The sequence below is a fragment of the Plecotus auritus genome (assembly GCF_963455305.1).
Source record: "Plecotus auritus genome assembly, chromosome: 1".
Taxonomy (NCBI): Eukaryota; Metazoa; Chordata; class Mammalia; order Chiroptera; family Vespertilionidae; genus Plecotus; species Plecotus auritus.
The window spans coordinates 38,236,426-38,254,714 of NC_137770.1; the positions used below are offsets into that span (position 1 = coordinate 38,236,426).

Consider the following 18,289-nt stretch of genomic DNA (forward strand, 5'->3'; position numbering starts at 1 on the left):
GACCTATCATGGTGATTGGCATGCATGTAGCAAGTTTTCAACAAATTCTGTTTCCTCCCATGTCTTTTAGTCAGAAGAAAAGATTCATGTGTAGGATATAAACATATGTTAAGAAATAATATTGAAATGATTAATCTTTCCATGTAGAGAAGAAATCTGAAGTATTAAAGAATTAAATTAAAGAATTCCCTTAAAGGGGTTCATTAAAAAAAAAATCAAGCCTCTCTGGAGTCAACTGATAAAACAATGAATAGCAACTAACAGGCTGCTAGATAGCTCTGCTTTAACCCTGGGTTTCTTCTCATGTGTAAGAGCAGCTGCCTTACCAACCTCCAGGTAATAAAAAGTAAGATGTTGAATAGCATTCGTGCATTTAGAGTAAAAATAATAAAAACAAAGATAGAACAGAAGACCTGGTTCTACACACGTAGGAAAAGGAAGACTTGATTCTCTCATTTCTTTCCAACCTCTCTTTTCAAGAAACATTTATTTTGAAAACCCATTTGTGTTGAGGGAAAGATTTAATTCCAGCTAATTGTTAGCCACATTTTTACAAAACAACAACACTTAAGTGGAATTGACTTTTGTTTATGGCTCAGTCTGTGATTTCAGTCCTTAACTAAAACAAAGTTTAATTCTTAGGAGTCGCGATTAGAGGGCCCCCAACACCAGATGTAGGGGATAACGTCTGCAGATTATTTTTAGAAGTTTTTAAAGAATCATGAAAATTTAATGCTCATGTTGAATTATTGACATAATTCTTGGTTGCTGGTTCCTTTTCCAGGACACATTTGGCTTTGACTTCTGCTCTCATTTTATGAAATCTTACAGAACAAAGAAATGCAGTGTCCTCTGCTTCTCAGTCTCTCCTATTGGAGTCAGGATTCTTTTCTATTCATTGCTAAGCCTTTGCTATTATTTCTGTCCATAAAATAAGTTCCTACTGCTTTCCTCTGCCTTGCAAAAATTATATATATTTTCAAAGCCCCAGTGCACATCTCACTTTCCTTACAATAGCAACCCTCTCCAAAATCCTAAAAACACAATGTATTTTTTTAATTTAAATTCTTTATTGTTTAAACTATTACGTAAGTCTCCTTTTTCCCCCATTGACCTCTCCCAGCTGCCCCCAACCCCCAGCACATGCCCTCCCCTCCTCCCCATCTGTGTCCATTGGTTATGCTCATATGCATGCATACAAGTCCCTTCCCTCATAGGTTGGACAGTCTGTTAGATGCTTCTGTGATGCTGGTTCTATTTTTGTTCATCAGTTTATGTTGTTCATTATATTCCACAAATGAGTGAAATCATGTGATACTTAATCTTTTTCTGACTGGCTTATTTCGCTTAGCATAATGCTCTCCAGTTCCATCCATACTGGTGCAAATGGTAAGAATTCCTTCTTTTTTACAGCAGCGTAGTATTCCATTGTGTAGATGTACCACAGTTTTCTAAAGCACTCTTCTGCTGATGGGCATTTAGGCTGTTTCCAAATCTTAGCTATGGTAAATTGTGCTGCTGTGAACATAAGGGTGCATATATCCTTTCTGATTGGTGTTCTGTTTTCTTGGGATATATTCCTAGAAGTGGGATTACTGGGTCAAATGGAAGTTCCATTTTTAATTTTTTAAGGAAACGTCATAGTGTTCTCCACAATGGCTGCACCAGTCTGCATTCCCACCAGCAGCACAAGAGGGTTCCCTTTTCTCTGCATCCTCAGCAGCACTTGTCGTTTGTTGATTTGTTGATGACAGCCATTCTGACAGGTGTGAGATGGTACCTCATTGTCATTTTGATTTACATCTCTCAGATGATTAGTGATTTTGAGCATGTTTTCATATGTTTCCTGGCCTTCTGTATGTCTTCTTTCAAAAAGTGTCTATTTAGGTCCTTTACCCGTTTTTTGATGGATTGTTTATCTTCCTTTTGTTAAGTTGTATGAGTTCCCTATAAATTTTGGAGATTAAACCCTTATCAGTGATAACATTGGCAAATATGTTCTCCCATGCAGTGGGCTTTCTTGTTGTTTTGTTGTTGATTTCTTTCGCTGTGCAGAAGCTTTGTATTTTGATATAATCCCATTTGTTTATTTTCTCCTTAGTTTCCATTGCCCTAGGAATTGTATCAGTAAAGATATTGCTATGACAAATGTCTGCTATTTTGCTGCCTATGGCTTCTTCTGAGATTTTTATGGTTTCCCATCTTATGTTTAAGTCCTTTATCCATTTTGAATTTATTTTTGTGTATGGAGTAAGTTGGTGGTCTAGTTTCATTTTTTTGCATGTATCCGTCCAATTTTCCCAGCACCATTTATTAAAGAGACTGTCTTGACTCCATTGTATGCTCTTGCCTCCTTTGTCCAATAGTAATTGAGCATAATGGCTTGGGTCTATCTCTGGGTTCTCTATTCTATTCCATTGATCTATATGTCTGTTCTTATGCCAGTACCAGGCAGTTTTGAGAACAGTGGCTTTGTAATATAGCTTGATATCGGTGTTGTGATCCCTCCAACTCTGTTCTTCTTTCTCAAGATTGCTGCAGCTATTTGGGGTCTTTTTTTATTCCAGATGAATTTTTGGAGAATTTGTTCTAGGTCTGTGAAATATGCCATTGGTATTTTAATGGGGATTGCATTGAATCTATAGATTGCTTTGGGTAGTATGGACATTTTAATGATGTTGATTCTACCAATCCATGAACATAGTATATTCTTCCATTTATTTATGTCTTCCTCTATCTCCTTTTTCAGTGTCCTATAATTTTCTGAGTACAGGTCCTTTACCTCTTTGGTTAAATTTATTCCTAGGTATCTTAATTTTTTTGTTGCAATGGTAAATGGGATTGTTTTTTAGTTCACAATGTATTTTTGTAAAAACACAATGCATTGATCATCATGTAGGTAGGTTCTACTAGACAAATGCAATATTTTCATTCCCCCCTTAGCATGTGCACTTGGTTGAAATTTTGTACTGATGTCAGAAATCATGCATGTTTTGAATGAATTGCTTATTATTTATTGTCCTTTTTCTTCCTGAGGATAAAAGGAAAGTGAGAAGAAACCTTGATATAGTTTCCTGACTGAGCACTCAGAGCCATTTGGATCAATACTCCCCACTCTGGCACATCAGCGCCTGAGTTATTGTCCTGCTTTAAGCACACCGTCTACCTCGGCCCATAGATCAGAGGAGCAAAATGAGTACTGCTGTTGATAAAGGACATTAATCTTTCCTGTCACTTTTCTTGATTAGTATGGCTGCCTATGGGGTCCATTTTCTTTATTCCAAGCAGAATAAATTTTCTATATATATAGCATTTTTATCTTGGCTGCATGTGAGTGTATATGTGTATGTGTGTGTTAAAGTCAAAGGGTTTGCCTTTGAGTCTACCAGGTGATGTGTCCTGAATTCCAGTTTTTTGCTAATTTGTCCGAAAATGTCATTCACTTGTTTCTATTCTTACAGCCTGTGTTCTAACATGAGATTGTGTTTGAAATTAGGAATGCTCAAAACCAAAAAATAAATTTCAAATATCCCATGACTAGCAGAACATAGTTAGATTTTGAAAACTTGAGGAAGAAGACATAATGTATAAAGGCAAAATGGTAGCTAATGACAACTGCATTTCAAAACAAAAGCATTCTCTCCTGCCTGTGTACCTCAAAAAAGTGTCCAGCCTATGAGTTTGAAATCTACTTTGATGTATTAGGTGTACTGGTTTTAGAAGCTCATAATACACCACACCTTCCTGATCCCACCAAACACAGAGCATTGTCTTCTTTCTGAAGTGATTTGGCCTTGCAGTCGATGTTGATGGTTGACCTAGATCAACCCATGATTTTGTGTGTTTGGGATTCTCAAAATAAATCCACTTTTCATCGCCAGTCACAATTTGATGCAAAAAAAGGCTTTCTTTCGTGCCGTTGAAGCAACATTTTACTGATGACTTTTCTGTTTTCCATTTGTCTTTCGTTCAGTTGATGTGGGACCCATTTTCCTTCCTTTAAAATCTTTCCCATTGCTTATAAATGATCGGAAATTGTTTGCTGAACAACGTTTAATCTTCTGTAAGTTGTTCTTGAGTTTGACACACATCTTATAATGCTTGTAATTGTTGATCTTCAAAGTTTTTTGGTTGACTTTCATTCTTTGTCTTTCACATTGAAATCATCACTTTTAAAGCGTTTCAACCAGCATTCACAAGTATCTTGAGATGGAGCATGTTCACCATAAGCTTCCTGAAGTATATGATATCTTTTTCTTCAAAATAAAGTAATGAATTAAAACTTCCCGTAAATGCTCTTTTTTTTTGCATGAAATTCAATATTTTTAAGCCTAAAAATATCTATGATGTTAACACCAGCAAATAAGAAGTTTAGAAGCTTGCTGTCCATACAACAAAATAGCATACATAGCAAATTGCATATATATCATACACATACACATATATATAACATATGTGTAACTCCATCTATTGAAAAAAATCCACATTATTAACTGATACACCTGTATTCTTAGTGAAACATAAGTCCTAGAACATGCACTTCCTTGTCACAACCACTTAACAATATATATAAGAAACGAACATTGATCAACCATTGAGTCTACTTGGTGCAGAGATGATTTCTTTCTACTTTGCTGCATCATTAGCTGTGCCATGATTCCAAATTCAGATCCATCTAGCTTTGCTTGAGAAGCCAGCCACAAACCAGTCAGACTCCTTAATCCTCACAGGAAATCTGAGAAGAGTGCTAATAACATTCGCTTTGGAGTCAGATTGCCCCAAATCCAAGTTTTGGTTCTGTCATTTATGGCTGTGTTCCTGAGAGTAAGTTCCTTAACCTCTCTAAGCTTTAGTTCCTTTATCAATAGCATGAGTGTGGTTAAAAAAATGCCTCATACACTATTTAAGCCTTTGGTTTTTCTATTGCAGAATGCTGCATCATAAAGCATACCACAACACAACATGCCGTGTCCTCCACACTATACTGCTTGCCCTGTCATGTCATGCCTTAGCTCGCCACAGCTCGCCACAGCACCGTACATGGCACCACACCACACCATGCCATAACGTACTTCGTACCACATCATGTCGTGTGACACACTGTGTTAACTTTCTAACAGAATTATCCCCCAGTCATCCTCATTTGTCCTTCCTTCTGTACCTCCCAAAGCATGTCAGTTTATATAGCATTGTTTTAAATACTGTAACCTATGATCAATTCCCAACATTGGCACAAAATCTAAGACTTTCAGCAGAGGATGCACACCTCTGGCACAGGTGGCGTCCACCAGAGAAAGGACATCTATTTTTATGTCAAGACTCAGTATGGACTGGTGGTAACTCAACAAGGATGGCCCTATGCTGTGTGGCCATAGAATTTCCTTTATAAAACACATTCTAATGAGGAATCCTAACTCTAGCTTAGTTTGATCGAATGGATTATTACAAACTGAGGTAAATCCTCTTTCTAGAGTCTTCTTCACTCTGTTCGGGTAGATGCAGGTTGTAGGCAATTAGCATGAAAATTCTGTGCATCTGACCATGTTTTTCAAATTTATAAAATATGCTCAGTGCCATGGCTAAAAGTGCATTTTTTAAATTAGGCTGTTGTTTAGCAAAAACAACAACAAATTATGTTCCCACATGTCTTAGTTGGACACAAATGCAACATGAGCTAATAGTATGTGGCAGCAATATAAATGCTGTGAATAAAAATAGAAAGTTAAAGTCAAAGGAATAAAAATTCAGAGGGGAAAGAGTCCCATTGTTCCTCGCTTTCCTCATCAGCTTATAATCAGGTCCAGGTCAAATTTTGAACAATGACAAACTAACTAGTATGATGAATGTGGAAACATACTCATTGATTCATTTCATGAGTATTTACCAAACAAAACGTATGTAAGTGTGCTTAGCTGAGGGAAATAGTGAGATACAAAGTGCAGTCCATGTGAGACTGCGAGGAGCTCACAGTGTGAGGAAGAAAGACATGTGAAAGTAGAACAAGGAAGGTTCTGGTCTGAACCATGGGACATAGAGAGAACGTGTCTATCTTCAGATCTTTGAACACTTACCATATGGAAGAAGGAAGCTGGATTGGGGGTTCCCATCGTAATTTGTGCAACACCATTACTATCATCTCACATTGTGTTCTTTTTCTTTGTTTTTAAATGAAATTAAACATTTAAATAGCAATACATATATTTGGTTGAAAAGTAAAATGGTTTAAAAAAATAAGTATACCACGAAAAGTCTCTTTGCTATTTCTGTTAGTCTTTATCCTGTCCCACCCTTATGGTTAATAATTAGTTTGTTGAGTATCTACCAGTGTTTCTTTATTCACATACAAGCAAATGCAAATAAATATTCTTTGCCTCCTTTTCTTACATGAGAGTTAGCAGTCTATCTGCTTCTGTATACCTGTATTTATATCTATATGCTGCATTTTACTTTTTCACTAAACAATATTTATCTCAAAATTTTTCCTTATCAGTACTAGATGGAGATGGTCTTCAGTCTATTATACAACTAACTATATAATATTCTATGTGTAGCAGTACATAGTTTGTTTAACCAAGCCCTGATCATGGACTTTTTTTTTTTTTTAATATTGAGAGAGAAGGAGGGAGAGAGAGATAGATACATCAGTGATGAGAGAGAATCATTGATAGGCTGCCTCCTGCATGCCCCCTACTGGGGATTGAGCCCGCAACCCAGGCATGTGCCCTTGGCCGGAATCAAACCTGGGACCCTTCAGTCTGCAGGCTGACGCTCTATCCACTGAGCCAAGCCGGCTAGGGCTGATCATGGACTTTTGAGTTAGTTTTAATTTTTGTTATTTCAAACTTTACTGCAATGAATACTTTGTTCACATTCATTTTGTAAATGTTCAGGTATATCTATAGAATAATTTCTCTAAGAAAAATTGCTGGTTCAAAGAGTAAATGCTTTTGTAAGTTGGATAGGCACTGCCCAATGCCCTCTTTAGGGGTTATATCATATCTACTTCTACCAGACCCCTCTCAGCATGCGAGTGCCTGTTTCTTGCCAGCCTCATCAAAGAGTGTATTGCCAAAGCTTTTTGAGTTTTTCCCAATCTGAAAAGGGAGAAATGTCATTTTAGGGTTGTTTAAATATTTTTATGTTCTGGGTCATTTATATTGCTTTTTCTATGCAAAGTGTTTATTCTTCATCCATGATCTAAAAATAAATAAATAAATAATTGATAGTCTTTTTCTTCTTGATTTCTAGGAACTCTTCATATACAAGGGAGATCAGCCCTTTATGTGTGGTATTGTTTTCTAATTATTTGAGGTGTCTGTTTCCAGAAATAGACTTTGAAGACAAATGTGGGACCGAAGGCTGGAAAGAACAGTGACGTATATTTAAGTTCAATGTGAAAAATAATGAGCCCTTAACATGTGATTCTTAGTGTTTTGATTCCACCATCTCGTTTAGTCTTCACAATAATCCCATGAGGTGATAATTATTATTATCAGGTGAAACTAACGCACAAAGGTAATAGGAAATCTGCCCATGGTCACACAGCTAGCACATGGTGGAGTCAGTATTCAGAGTTATGCATTTGACCCTACAACCTAGGCTCTTGACTACAACACTTATTAATAATTAGGTTTGCATGGCAACATTTCCATCAATGGGAATATTCAAACTAAGGTTGGGAGATGGTCCATCTTGAATCTTGTGGATGAGATTCTAGGATAGGAAGGGGATTGAATTAGACAACTTTAAAGAACCTTTCTAGTCCTTATTTTCTTCCAATAATGCCATGCCTGACCAGAAAGATGAATCTGGATATAGACTATGTGAGGCTCCGTATGGGACCTCCCTTCTCTAATTGTGATCCTCCAAGAGACCCAACCACCCACCAGCACCACTGCCACAAGCAGCCAGGAGGACCTGAACTTCCAGTTGCAAACAATGGCTTCGTGGTGAAGGTTTATGACACACTTGGTTACTAAGCCTACATTTGTATGGAAATCTCCTTTATTTCAGTGCTTTGCACAGGGCAGATGTTCAGCAAACCTTTTGATTAGATTAAGACATGATTGATGGGAAAGCTTCCTCTACTAGCAAAAGCTCTTAATTGTGACTCAGTCAGATGGCATATGGAGGTAATTATCCAGTCAGTAGTTACTAAGCACGTATTATGTGCTAAGCACAGTGCTGGAGACTCAGGGATATGAAGAAGTGAAGACATGGTTCTCAGCAAGTCCACAGATAACTGGTGACAAAGGCAGAAAAGCCCATGAGCCCAAACGAATGGGCATAGCCCTTGGGGTGGAGATGAGGGAAACAGTATTGAAGAGTGAGGTGTAGGAGGAGAATCTCTTCAGGAGGTGAGGCATTACCAGAGACTTTATGCGGATTGGGGGAGAAGTGATAGAGCCTTTCAGTTGAGGGGAAGGGCTTGAATAAAAACATGTTTGTGGGCTTGAATGGAGTGTTTCTTGAGCAGGCTCAGAAATAAAATTACAAAAATAGATGGGGACCTCATTGATGAAGGTCCTGAATTCCAAGCCAGTGGATGGGCAAAGAGGGCCACCAAAGGCTCTGGAAAAGAGACCTGACCTGGGAAAGTGGTGTTTTAGGGAGATGAGTATGTCAGCCACGTGCAGGGTGGCACACAGAAGAGGTGAGGCTGGAAGCTGGAGGACACAGGGAACTATCACATCATTTACATAGAAGGTGAGAAGGGTCTAGCTGGTAAGAAAGGGGGAACAGTCATGTGAAAGGAATTATGGGGAGTAGCTAGATGATTCTTTGTAGGGGGAGGGAGCAAAAGAACCATTAAAGTGCCAACAGAAATTTATAGTGCACATTTTTGCTACTATTTGTGTATACCTAGCGTTATTTTCCTTGGAAGTCAGAGAGCAAAATTAGCCTTTCTTTTGTTCCAAAAGTAATTCTTTGTGTGGCAGAGGTAACTTAGAACTTTCTCTGTATGGGGAACATTGAGAGTACGTGGGTGATAGTGGAGATTGTTGCATAACTGTGAATATACAAAAACTGCTGAATTGCACACGTTGAGTGAGTTTTATGGTTTGTGAACTTTACATCAACAAAGCTGTTTAAAAAAGCAATGAGACTCTATGTAGGGTGTTAAGGCCTTTTTCTTAAGATCTAAGTAAATTTTTAATAATACTCACCTCCACTCTCCTTCCCCAAAGGATTGTCTCCCACAGAAAGCCATAGAATCACATTTCCTCCCGTGGACAGCAGGCAAAAAATGCCTCGCACTTCCAGGCGCATCAGAACTTCCGCTCCCATTTTATCTCAACACTCTGCCGCTTTATTCTTTCCACGGCGCTATGAGGACTGGCGGAGACACTTAGACAGGGGTTCCTGTGCCAGGCAAGGTCTTTTCCTCTAACAGAATTTTCTGCTCAAGTGAAAACTCTGCAGGCAGTGAGAGCCATGGCTCTTCAGAGGGGAAAGAAAACCCTAAAACTTGCCAAATCATTTTTTATTAAACATTAATTTTGCAATCCCAACAGCTAAGTCTGTTATCCTGGCTTTAAATAAGGCAGTGATTTGGAAAAAGAAAGAGTAGTTACTCATATCTTAAACACCCAGGCATGTCATCAGCTTTGTCTTAGAGTCTTTTGCAAGAGAATGCAGGCTCATTTTTTTCTTTTTCACTCTATTAACTAATCACATAGATAAAATTTTAAAGAATGAGTGTACCTGGGTTTCTCAGCACCCATTTGTCATGTTAATTCACAGGCCACTTAATTTCAGAAGGAGAATGTTTCCGAGGTGACATAGAGGCTCCAGGAGCCTCCCTGGCATGCCCATCCATCCTAGGTGGCTCTGTTGTCAAATGTGTCACAGCCCCCACACTGTGGGGCTGCTGATTTCTTAGCACTCAGAAAAGATAAGTGGGAGTTTCGGAGAAAAGCTGCACAGCCTAACCTCTGTGCAGGCGACTGCCATCCATCACATGGGCAGCCTAAGGGCAAACGATTCTGGAAAAGTGAATCCAGATTCACTTCGTGCGTCACTGTTTCTGGCCTTTAATTCTTGAATATGGATGTGTATCTCTCCCTCCACCCACTGTCATTCCAGATTTTTACAAATTATGCCCCCTCCTCCTTTTAAAAATATTCTTAATTCATTGGGACCAATGTTTCCAATACCTGTTAGTATTGGCTCTATTCAAACAGTAACTGGTGTCTTTGCTTTGTTTGTTTTTTGTTGTTGTTGTTATTGTTTTTTAAATATATTTTATTGACTTTTACAGAGAGGAAGGAAGAGGGAGAGAGAGTTAGAACCATCGATGAGAGAGAAACATCAATCAGCTGCCTCCTGCACACCCCCCACTGGGGATGTGCCTGCAACCAAGGTACGTGCCCTTGACCGGAATAGAACCTGGGACCCTTGAGTCTGCAGGCTGAAGCTCTATCCACTGAGCCAAACCAGTTAGGGCGCTTTGTTTTGTTTTTAATCCAGATGCTTCTCTAATGGAGTATATCTACCTCTGTGCTCAGAAAACCCTTTGTTATAATCAGTCTTTTCTTTTGGCATTCTCTAAGTTCCTATCTCAGGGTAGTAAGAAGGGCTTTATTCAGTTATAGAAGTTTCATCTTAAGCCGCAGACCCTGAGGGGTTAGAATGAGCTCCACCCGCAAGGGAGAAAGCTCATCCATGGGTACCAAACAGTCGTTTCTTTATTGAATATCGTCTTGGTAACGTCAACTTTTCACAATTGAGTCAGCCATCACCACGATTGGGACAGATCTGTGTCAGTAGCATCACTAGAAAGTACTTAACAAGCAACCACCCACTCATGGAACTCTGCGGACAGCGGTGGCCTTGCACTCTGGGGACTTCAGCATCGAAGGCAGACCCCAGCGGGCAAGATGAGTGCGGATTGGCTATACTGAATGGACATGGTAATATGCTGCAAATGTTGAGTGTCCTCCTTGCAAAATGGAGGTAAAAATAAAATCCGCAGCTCTCTTTTATTGAGTGTGTACTGTGTGCCAGGCACAGAGCTAAGTGCATCATCTCATTTAATCCTCATAACAGCCCCATAAGATGGGAACTGTTATTACCCCCATTTTTAAAATGAATAAACTGAGGCTCAGAGAGGCTAACTTGCCAAGAGTCTGACAACTGACAGTGGTAGAGTCTGAATACAATTGGAGCCTGTCGGCCACCAATTGAATGATTGATTCTGTGAGGATGAGTCAGAGCTCAGAACTAGAATTTTGGGATTAAAACTTTCCTTAGGGAAAGCAAAACCATCTTCAGCAAGTCATCTTTGTCGCCTCATTCCTTAGTATTGCCAAAGAATTAAATTAAATAAAACACCTACCCTTTATGAGATTATGGAATTTGTCTAGCTCACAACAAATTCCATAATCTCATAAAGGGTAGGTGTTTTATTTAATTTAATGTTAACCATGTTTCTGGCCTAGAACATTGGCGACTACAAAAAGCTGGTTTTATAAGCACAAGTGATTTAATGGCAATGGTTTAAGCTTACTTTCATCTTTCTTCCACGAGACTTTTGGCTAGAAATTGTGACCAATGGAGTCTTTAGTTTTTATTATAAGAACTTTCCTGAAAAGTTACTTGTAAAATGAAAATTTGAAAAATCACTGCCATTTAAAATGCATCCAGGTAACTGAACTTGTGGTGCCCCCCTGTCCAGCCACCTCCCGAGAGGGATCTGTGGTTCCACCCATTGTATATCTTCTTCCACAGGAATTGAACTTCTAGATGGCCAAGGAAACAGCTGGAGAGAAAGAAGTCAGATGTTCCAAGGAATCCTTGGTTATAGAAAGCAAGCAGTAATTTCTCATCTCAGCAAGGAAAGAGCTTTTATTTAGTGGATTTGTATTTAACAGTGTAACAATATTGGTCCCTGCCTGGGGTCACTGGCTCCAGCTCTCTTTCTCAGGCCTCACTTCTGCCAACTCTGCAGGAAGAGCTGACAAGAATTAATTGGCTTTCATGAGCCTGAGGCTCTGTTTGGCTTCCCAGTTCCAACAATCCCACAGGACTCTGCTCTCGCATAATTTACTGTCTAGTAGGGCTTTCTGTTTCCAAGAGTTCTGACTGATAGGAACCCTGTAATGTATGTAACATTTTCAAATTCAATAAGTTAGAACCTTGAGACTCTTTCAGGGTACTTGGCGCAACTTAAGAAAATGGGGCATTGCCACATTCAGAGTATTTCGATTATTTGTTGCTTTTATGAGGGCTCTGACATGGTCCCATTTAAATGTGTGATTTACACAAGTGACTTTGTTCCTCCTCCTCTAGTTGGTGGTATTTGAAGAATGTGGCAAAGGGGGGTCCTTTCAGTTTTATACTGGGCGCTCTGGTCAAGACAGAGGTAGTAGGATAAGAACTTCAGGGGTGAAATTCCTCCCAAGTGTTGATTCTGTTTATAGTCTCTCTTTTAATATAGGTGTACTCTAGATTCTATGCCCTCAATTGTTACCATATGTCTGGGAAGTCCCTATATAATTTTCACCTCAGGGAAAATTATATTGATTCTGTTTTACAAGTAAGGAAGGAATAAAGGAAGTCGTGTCCCACTACAGTGGCAGCCATTCAGTACATAAATCGTAGAATGTTGGAAGGGACTTCTGTGGTCGTTTCATCCACTTCTCACCAAATGCTGGCTCCTGCCTAGACAGACACTGGGCCCCTCTATCTGATTGCCCCAGGATCAGAGTACTCTTGTTTCTGAGATGCAGTTCTGTCCCATTGTTGGATAACTCGATTTTCTAGATTATTCTTTCACTTGATATATTAAACACATCCTCTTTGTAACTTGTATCAATTAGTCTTAGTTTGTTCTCGATAGCTGCATAGAATAAACTGATTGATCAATTTGTGAATGAAAAAAGGGGCCACCTGCTCACCTGACAAGCTCAGGGAAGGCCTGCATGGCAGTCTTGCAAACTCAGAGACCTAAAGTAACCACAAAGGATGGTCTGAAATTAAACTTTAACTAAAAGCAGTTATGGTGGGTAGTCAGATCCTAGGCCGTATCTTCCCTGACAAAGGTCAACCTTTAACTGAACCTATTGTCTTTTTGCATCTAAGATAACATACCTGTGAAATGTCAGGGAATCTTGTAACTTCCCTTTTTCCGGACCTCTCAGGGCACAACCAAATGCGCCTGGGCGCCAGGACAGAGACCATAAATTCCTTCATTGTTATTGTTTTCATGTTAATTGTTGACTGTTAACTATCCTGTACCCATCTAAGTAAAAGAATCATGTGTCTATCATTTTACTTTTTATCCAATCTCAGAGGTTCCCTCCCAACCCTCCCACTCCCACCCCCACCCCCGCTTTGCTTTCTCCCGCTTCCCTAATGTATCACCAATGGATTTCATGCAACCCACTTATGTCTCCTCCTTTAATTGTAATGTATAAAACAAGGTGAAAAATTGCCATTCTCCAGAGCACTGTCCCAATATGTTGAGATTCTGCTTCCTGGCAATTGTCGACAATTTGGCTCAAATAAACTCACAAAAATTCTTTACAGGTTTGAATGTTTTTAAGTTAACAGATTGATTGATTGATTGATTCATTTTTTATTGGGTGCCTACTATACAATATAGTGAGCAAACCATGAGCATCAAACTCTAGGAGCTGACAGGTTACTAGGAGATCACTTGGACATAGAGAAGTCGTATGTCATACATGCCACATGCTCAGTATAGTTAGGTGCTGTAGGAAAGAAGAGGGGGAACAATAGGAAGGGGTTAGGTTCTGACAGGTGTGATCAGCAAATTCATCATGGAGGAGGGGCATTTAAAGCTGCTTAACATTATGGTCTGAGGTTAAAAGTCAGAGATTTTGGTGTAAAGACTGGAAGGATAAAGTGTTAGAGAAGTGATGGAGAGTTTATATTAATCAGAGCTTAGAGTTTGAATTGGAGAGTGAAAGACAGAGGATTTGAAAAGCGGGTGGAGTGTGAGATTGTGAAGACCAGTGGAGACAAAGTTGTGAGACCCGATGGCATGTACATCGTCTCCAAAGCCAGGCTGCAGAGTTTAAGGATTATCTGGTGAAGCAAGGCAGAACCCGGGGCCAGTTGCTGAGTTGTGTTTAGTGTGATAACTGGTGTCAGGAGACCGTGGGCTGGAGGGCTATGCACTAGGCCAGGTATAGGTAATAAGAGCCAGGACCCTGGAGGTGGCCTCTGCAATAGAAGCATGGAGTGAGAGGTGAATGATAATGATTGTGAAGCACCCCTGGATACCACCTACTGCTCATTTATCAGGGAAAGCATCCCCTTCCCCACTCCCACACACCTGCAGACAATTTATATCCATGGGCAAACCCTCCTTACTTTCTGGTGAACAATTACTTATTAACCTGTGGAAGTGGTTCCAAATAATTGGAGTAGAGAATCCCAGGATCCAAATGTCTGTAATGAAATATCTCAGGATTGATTTCCCTGTCTCTATTGAGGTCTACATGTAGGCTGAGCCCATATAATGAAAGAAGCTTTTAAAATTCTTTAGGTTAAAGATGTGTGTGCACACATGAATTTAAATTTATTAGCTTTTTCATTGGTGGTCATATGGTAGACAATAAGGCTCATCATTAATATTATTCCTTTTGCTATTGAGCTATTTTTGGTCCAAATTGAAAAGGGGCTGCCATATGCAAAGGAAGTACAATTAGAAGCTTTGCTGAAATGTACACATGGGGGCGGTCATCTTGTGCATATTACCTCTTTATTATATAGGATGAGTTGGTGCCCTAATCTGGAATATTCTTTGCATGTGTTTTGAGAACTGTGTGTGTTTGTCTGTGTGTGTGTGTGTGTGTGTGTGTGTGAGAGAGAGAGAGATGTGCTTGTAAGTTGAGAGTATGGGGCTTAATTTATAAAATAGTTATAATAATTAGGTAAAATCCAACTGCTTAGCATATAGCAACACCTCAATAAACATTATTAGTTTTCTTCCTTTCTTATAACATTTTACAGCCAAGAAAACTAATAGAGGGTTTTCCTCTTCTGCCTGTTAATGAACTTTTGACTGGTTTATGAGTACAATGGAGGGCAGGTGAAAACATTCTATAGACTCCAACTTGGAAACCTGTTTTGTCCTTAGCACCACCAGTGGAACTAAGAAATACCCAGTGGGCCATTGTGAGTATCACTGGAAGGCAAAGAATGGGCCATAGATGAGTGAATGAGAGTGAAACAAATGAGAAAACTGAAGAAATAAGGAAGAGCACCATTAAGATGATACCACTTTGGGATGAGTTCATTGGAAAAGTAGGAGTCCCTTTCTCTGAGAACCTTTAAAAAGAGAAGGGATGGTACCCATCCAGGTGGGTCAGGAGTCCCTGGAGGAAAGGGCTGGACAAGAGCCCCTCTCCCCAGTCAACTATCCTACTGTTGCACTTTCAGACCTGAATTAGCCTACATTTCCATCTTTGCTTAAAGAGTCATAACTGCTTTAGATACAAAGAGGGCTTCTGTGGAATAATACTAAGTAAGACCAAGTCACTGTGTATTGAGGTAGTTGATGTTGAAAATCAGCTTTCTAGTCCTCTGGGATCTGTCCCCAACTTCTCTGGCAGCCTCGTGAGCCTCTGTAGTCAGCTGTGGGGACACGCCGGTGCTGTGGGCTATCAGGGAGATAAGAGAAATGAACATGCTGGTGCTGAGAGGAGACAGGATGCCGTGTCTCCACAGGGCAGGTGTGGGTGGTGGGTTAGGCAGGAGAGAAGATTGAAGCCCAGGGCCCACTCACTGTCTGCTGCTGTTTTGGTTCCTAGGTGTGGCAGATGTCTCCCGTGCCATGGATCATCCCTTTTCAACAGCATCAAAGGATGGGGAAGGAGCGTGCTACACATCTCTGATTTCTGACATCTGTTACCCACCTCAGGAGGATTCCACATATTTCACTGGAATTCTTCAGAAAGAAAATGGCCACATCACCACATCAGAGAGCCCTGAGGAGCTGAGTACCCTTGGGCCCTCCTTACCAGACGTGCCTGGGACGGAGCCTCACGGCTTATTTAGTTCTGATTCTGGAATAGAGATGACTCCTGCAGAGTCCACCGAAGTGAACAAGATCTTAGCAGACCCCCTGGACCAGATGAAAGCAGAAGCTTACAAGTACATTGACATAACCAGGCCAGAGGAGGTGAGCTATCAGGAGCAACGTCACCCCAAGTTGGAAGAGAAAGACTTTGACTTTAAGAATAAGGACACTGAAATCTCAATAAAATCTGAAAAGGCCCGTGAACCAGAGAAACCAGCTCCTGTGGAGGGAAAAATCCTCAAGGACCATTTATTTGAAGAATCAACATTTGCTCCTTATATAGATGATCTCTCTGAAGAGCACCATAGAGCCTCCCTGGTCACTGCCCCCATCAAAATCACGCTGACTGAAATTGAGCCTTCTGTTGAAACTGCAACCCAAGAGAAGACCCCCGAGAAGCAAGATATCTGTCTGAAACCGAGTCCTGACACAGTCCCTACTGTCACCGTCTCAGAGCCTGAAGATGACAGCCCAGAATCCATCACTCCTCCATCTTTTGGAACAGGTAAGGCAACTGGTATTCTCTACCTTGGGAAGATCCAGCACATGGAAATCTGAATATTAAGGAATCAAGAATTGCAGTCAAGTCTCAACTTTACTGATTTAATTAACACACAACTTTTCCAGTCTTGTGCCCACATACAAAGGCTGAGATTTGAGATAGTTGTTAAAGTACTATCAGATTTGCTTTGTAATGTTTCTTCTATTGAGGGGAAAGAATGACACACTGGGAACATTAAATCCTCATGTGGGTCTGCCCTTCAGAGCAGAGAGGGAGGTACTACCTACTTCTAAGGCAGCTTTCCTCCCAGACATCCTAGAGGCATCATGTGGTGAGCATCTTGGCTGTTCTCCTGAGATCAGTTGGGTTATCTTGAGCAGGGCATTTACATTCTTGGCCCCAGCTCCAAGTCTGTACAATGAATGGGGAGTGAGCCCCACTCTTTTGGAGGGTCATGGACAATGAGAGGTAACCTACCAAAGAGTACTTCTCTCCTCCCCCTTAACTCTCAGCACTGTCATTTTTGTCTTTTAATGTATTGAAGATCTGCATACAATTTTATTTTTTAAACTATAGGATTTATTTAGACAGAATTTAAAAAAAATATTGGTATTGATTTCAGAGAGGAAGGGAAAGGAAGAGAGAGAGAGAAACATCAATGATGAGAGGGAATCATTGATTGGCTGCCTCCTGCACATCCCCCACTGGGGACTGAGCCTGCAACCCGGGCATATGCTCTTGACTGGAATCAAACCCAGGACCTCTGAGTCTGCAGTGGATAGAATTTTTAAAAGTTTGAAATCAACTAGGTTGTGATTTTATTCAACTTGAACATTTTTCTACTCTGGCTCAGGCAAGGTGTTAAAACCACACTTAATACATCCTCTCAGTACAAAGGGGGACTCCTCTACTTGGTTAAAGGCCAGAGTGGTAGCAGGAGCTCCCCCACCCACCTGTGCATCTCCCATCCTATATGCATCTCCATCCCATGTGCATCTCCATCTTGTGTGTGAATGCCCATGAGGCATCAGGATGAAGAGGACAGTTTGAGGGCCTCAAATCTTTTCCTGTTTCTAGTGGCTGGCATTCTGACCCTACCCAAAAGTGATTTACAAACCTAAAAAGTTATTTATAAAAAGTTATTTTTGAAAAGGATTTTCAGCACCTCAGATGAATGAGCTTCCACTGAACTCTTAAAATGGATCCAAAACCTCAGGATTAGGAATGATTGCTCTACACCCTGATGTTAACAGTAAATCCAAGTGTTAGAACAAAGTGGACTTAATGGAAGTCCCTTCTAACCTATTTCCCTAAAGATTTAACATCAATTCCTCCCCTTCCCCAACCTTACCTCAGACTCATTCAACTATAAAGTTCCAAGGGTCTTAAAAATCCACTGTGCCAAGTCCCTGATTTTCAAATTTATTCACTCAACTCAACAAACACTTTCCACACATGCTCTTTGGGTCAGTCACTCTACTAAGTACTGATAACAGAATTTTAAAAACAAACATAAATCAGTTTCTGACCTCTAGCAGGGCAATTGACTAAGAAAATTGACTCTGGTGTGATTTGTATTCTGAGAGAGGAAAGCATAGAGTGTTGATGAGCAGCAGGGTCCAGCAGCTCCCCAGGTGAACTGGCACCTGCAGTGTCTCTTAAAGGAGTAGGAGGAAATAGGTGACGGGGAGGGGCGGCCTTCTAACCTGAGAAGGTACAAGGACAGGAGGTATGAG

At 40.3% G+C, this 18,289-nt stretch overlaps 1 protein-coding gene across 2 annotated transcripts in view; it reads left to right on the forward strand.

Annotated features, from left to right (window-relative positions):
- Positions 1 to 18,289, forward strand: part of RTN1 (reticulon 1) — a 193,477-nt gene that overhangs the window by 80,204 nt on the left and 94,984 nt on the right. For both annotated transcript variants that reach the window (XM_080671506.1, XM_080671505.1), the window contains exon 2: positions 15,783 to 16,556. In XM_080671506.1, coding sequence (XP_080527632.1) covers positions 15,783 to 16,556 — 774 coding nt within the window. The remainder of the gene's footprint in view (positions 1 to 15,782; positions 16,557 to 18,289) is intronic.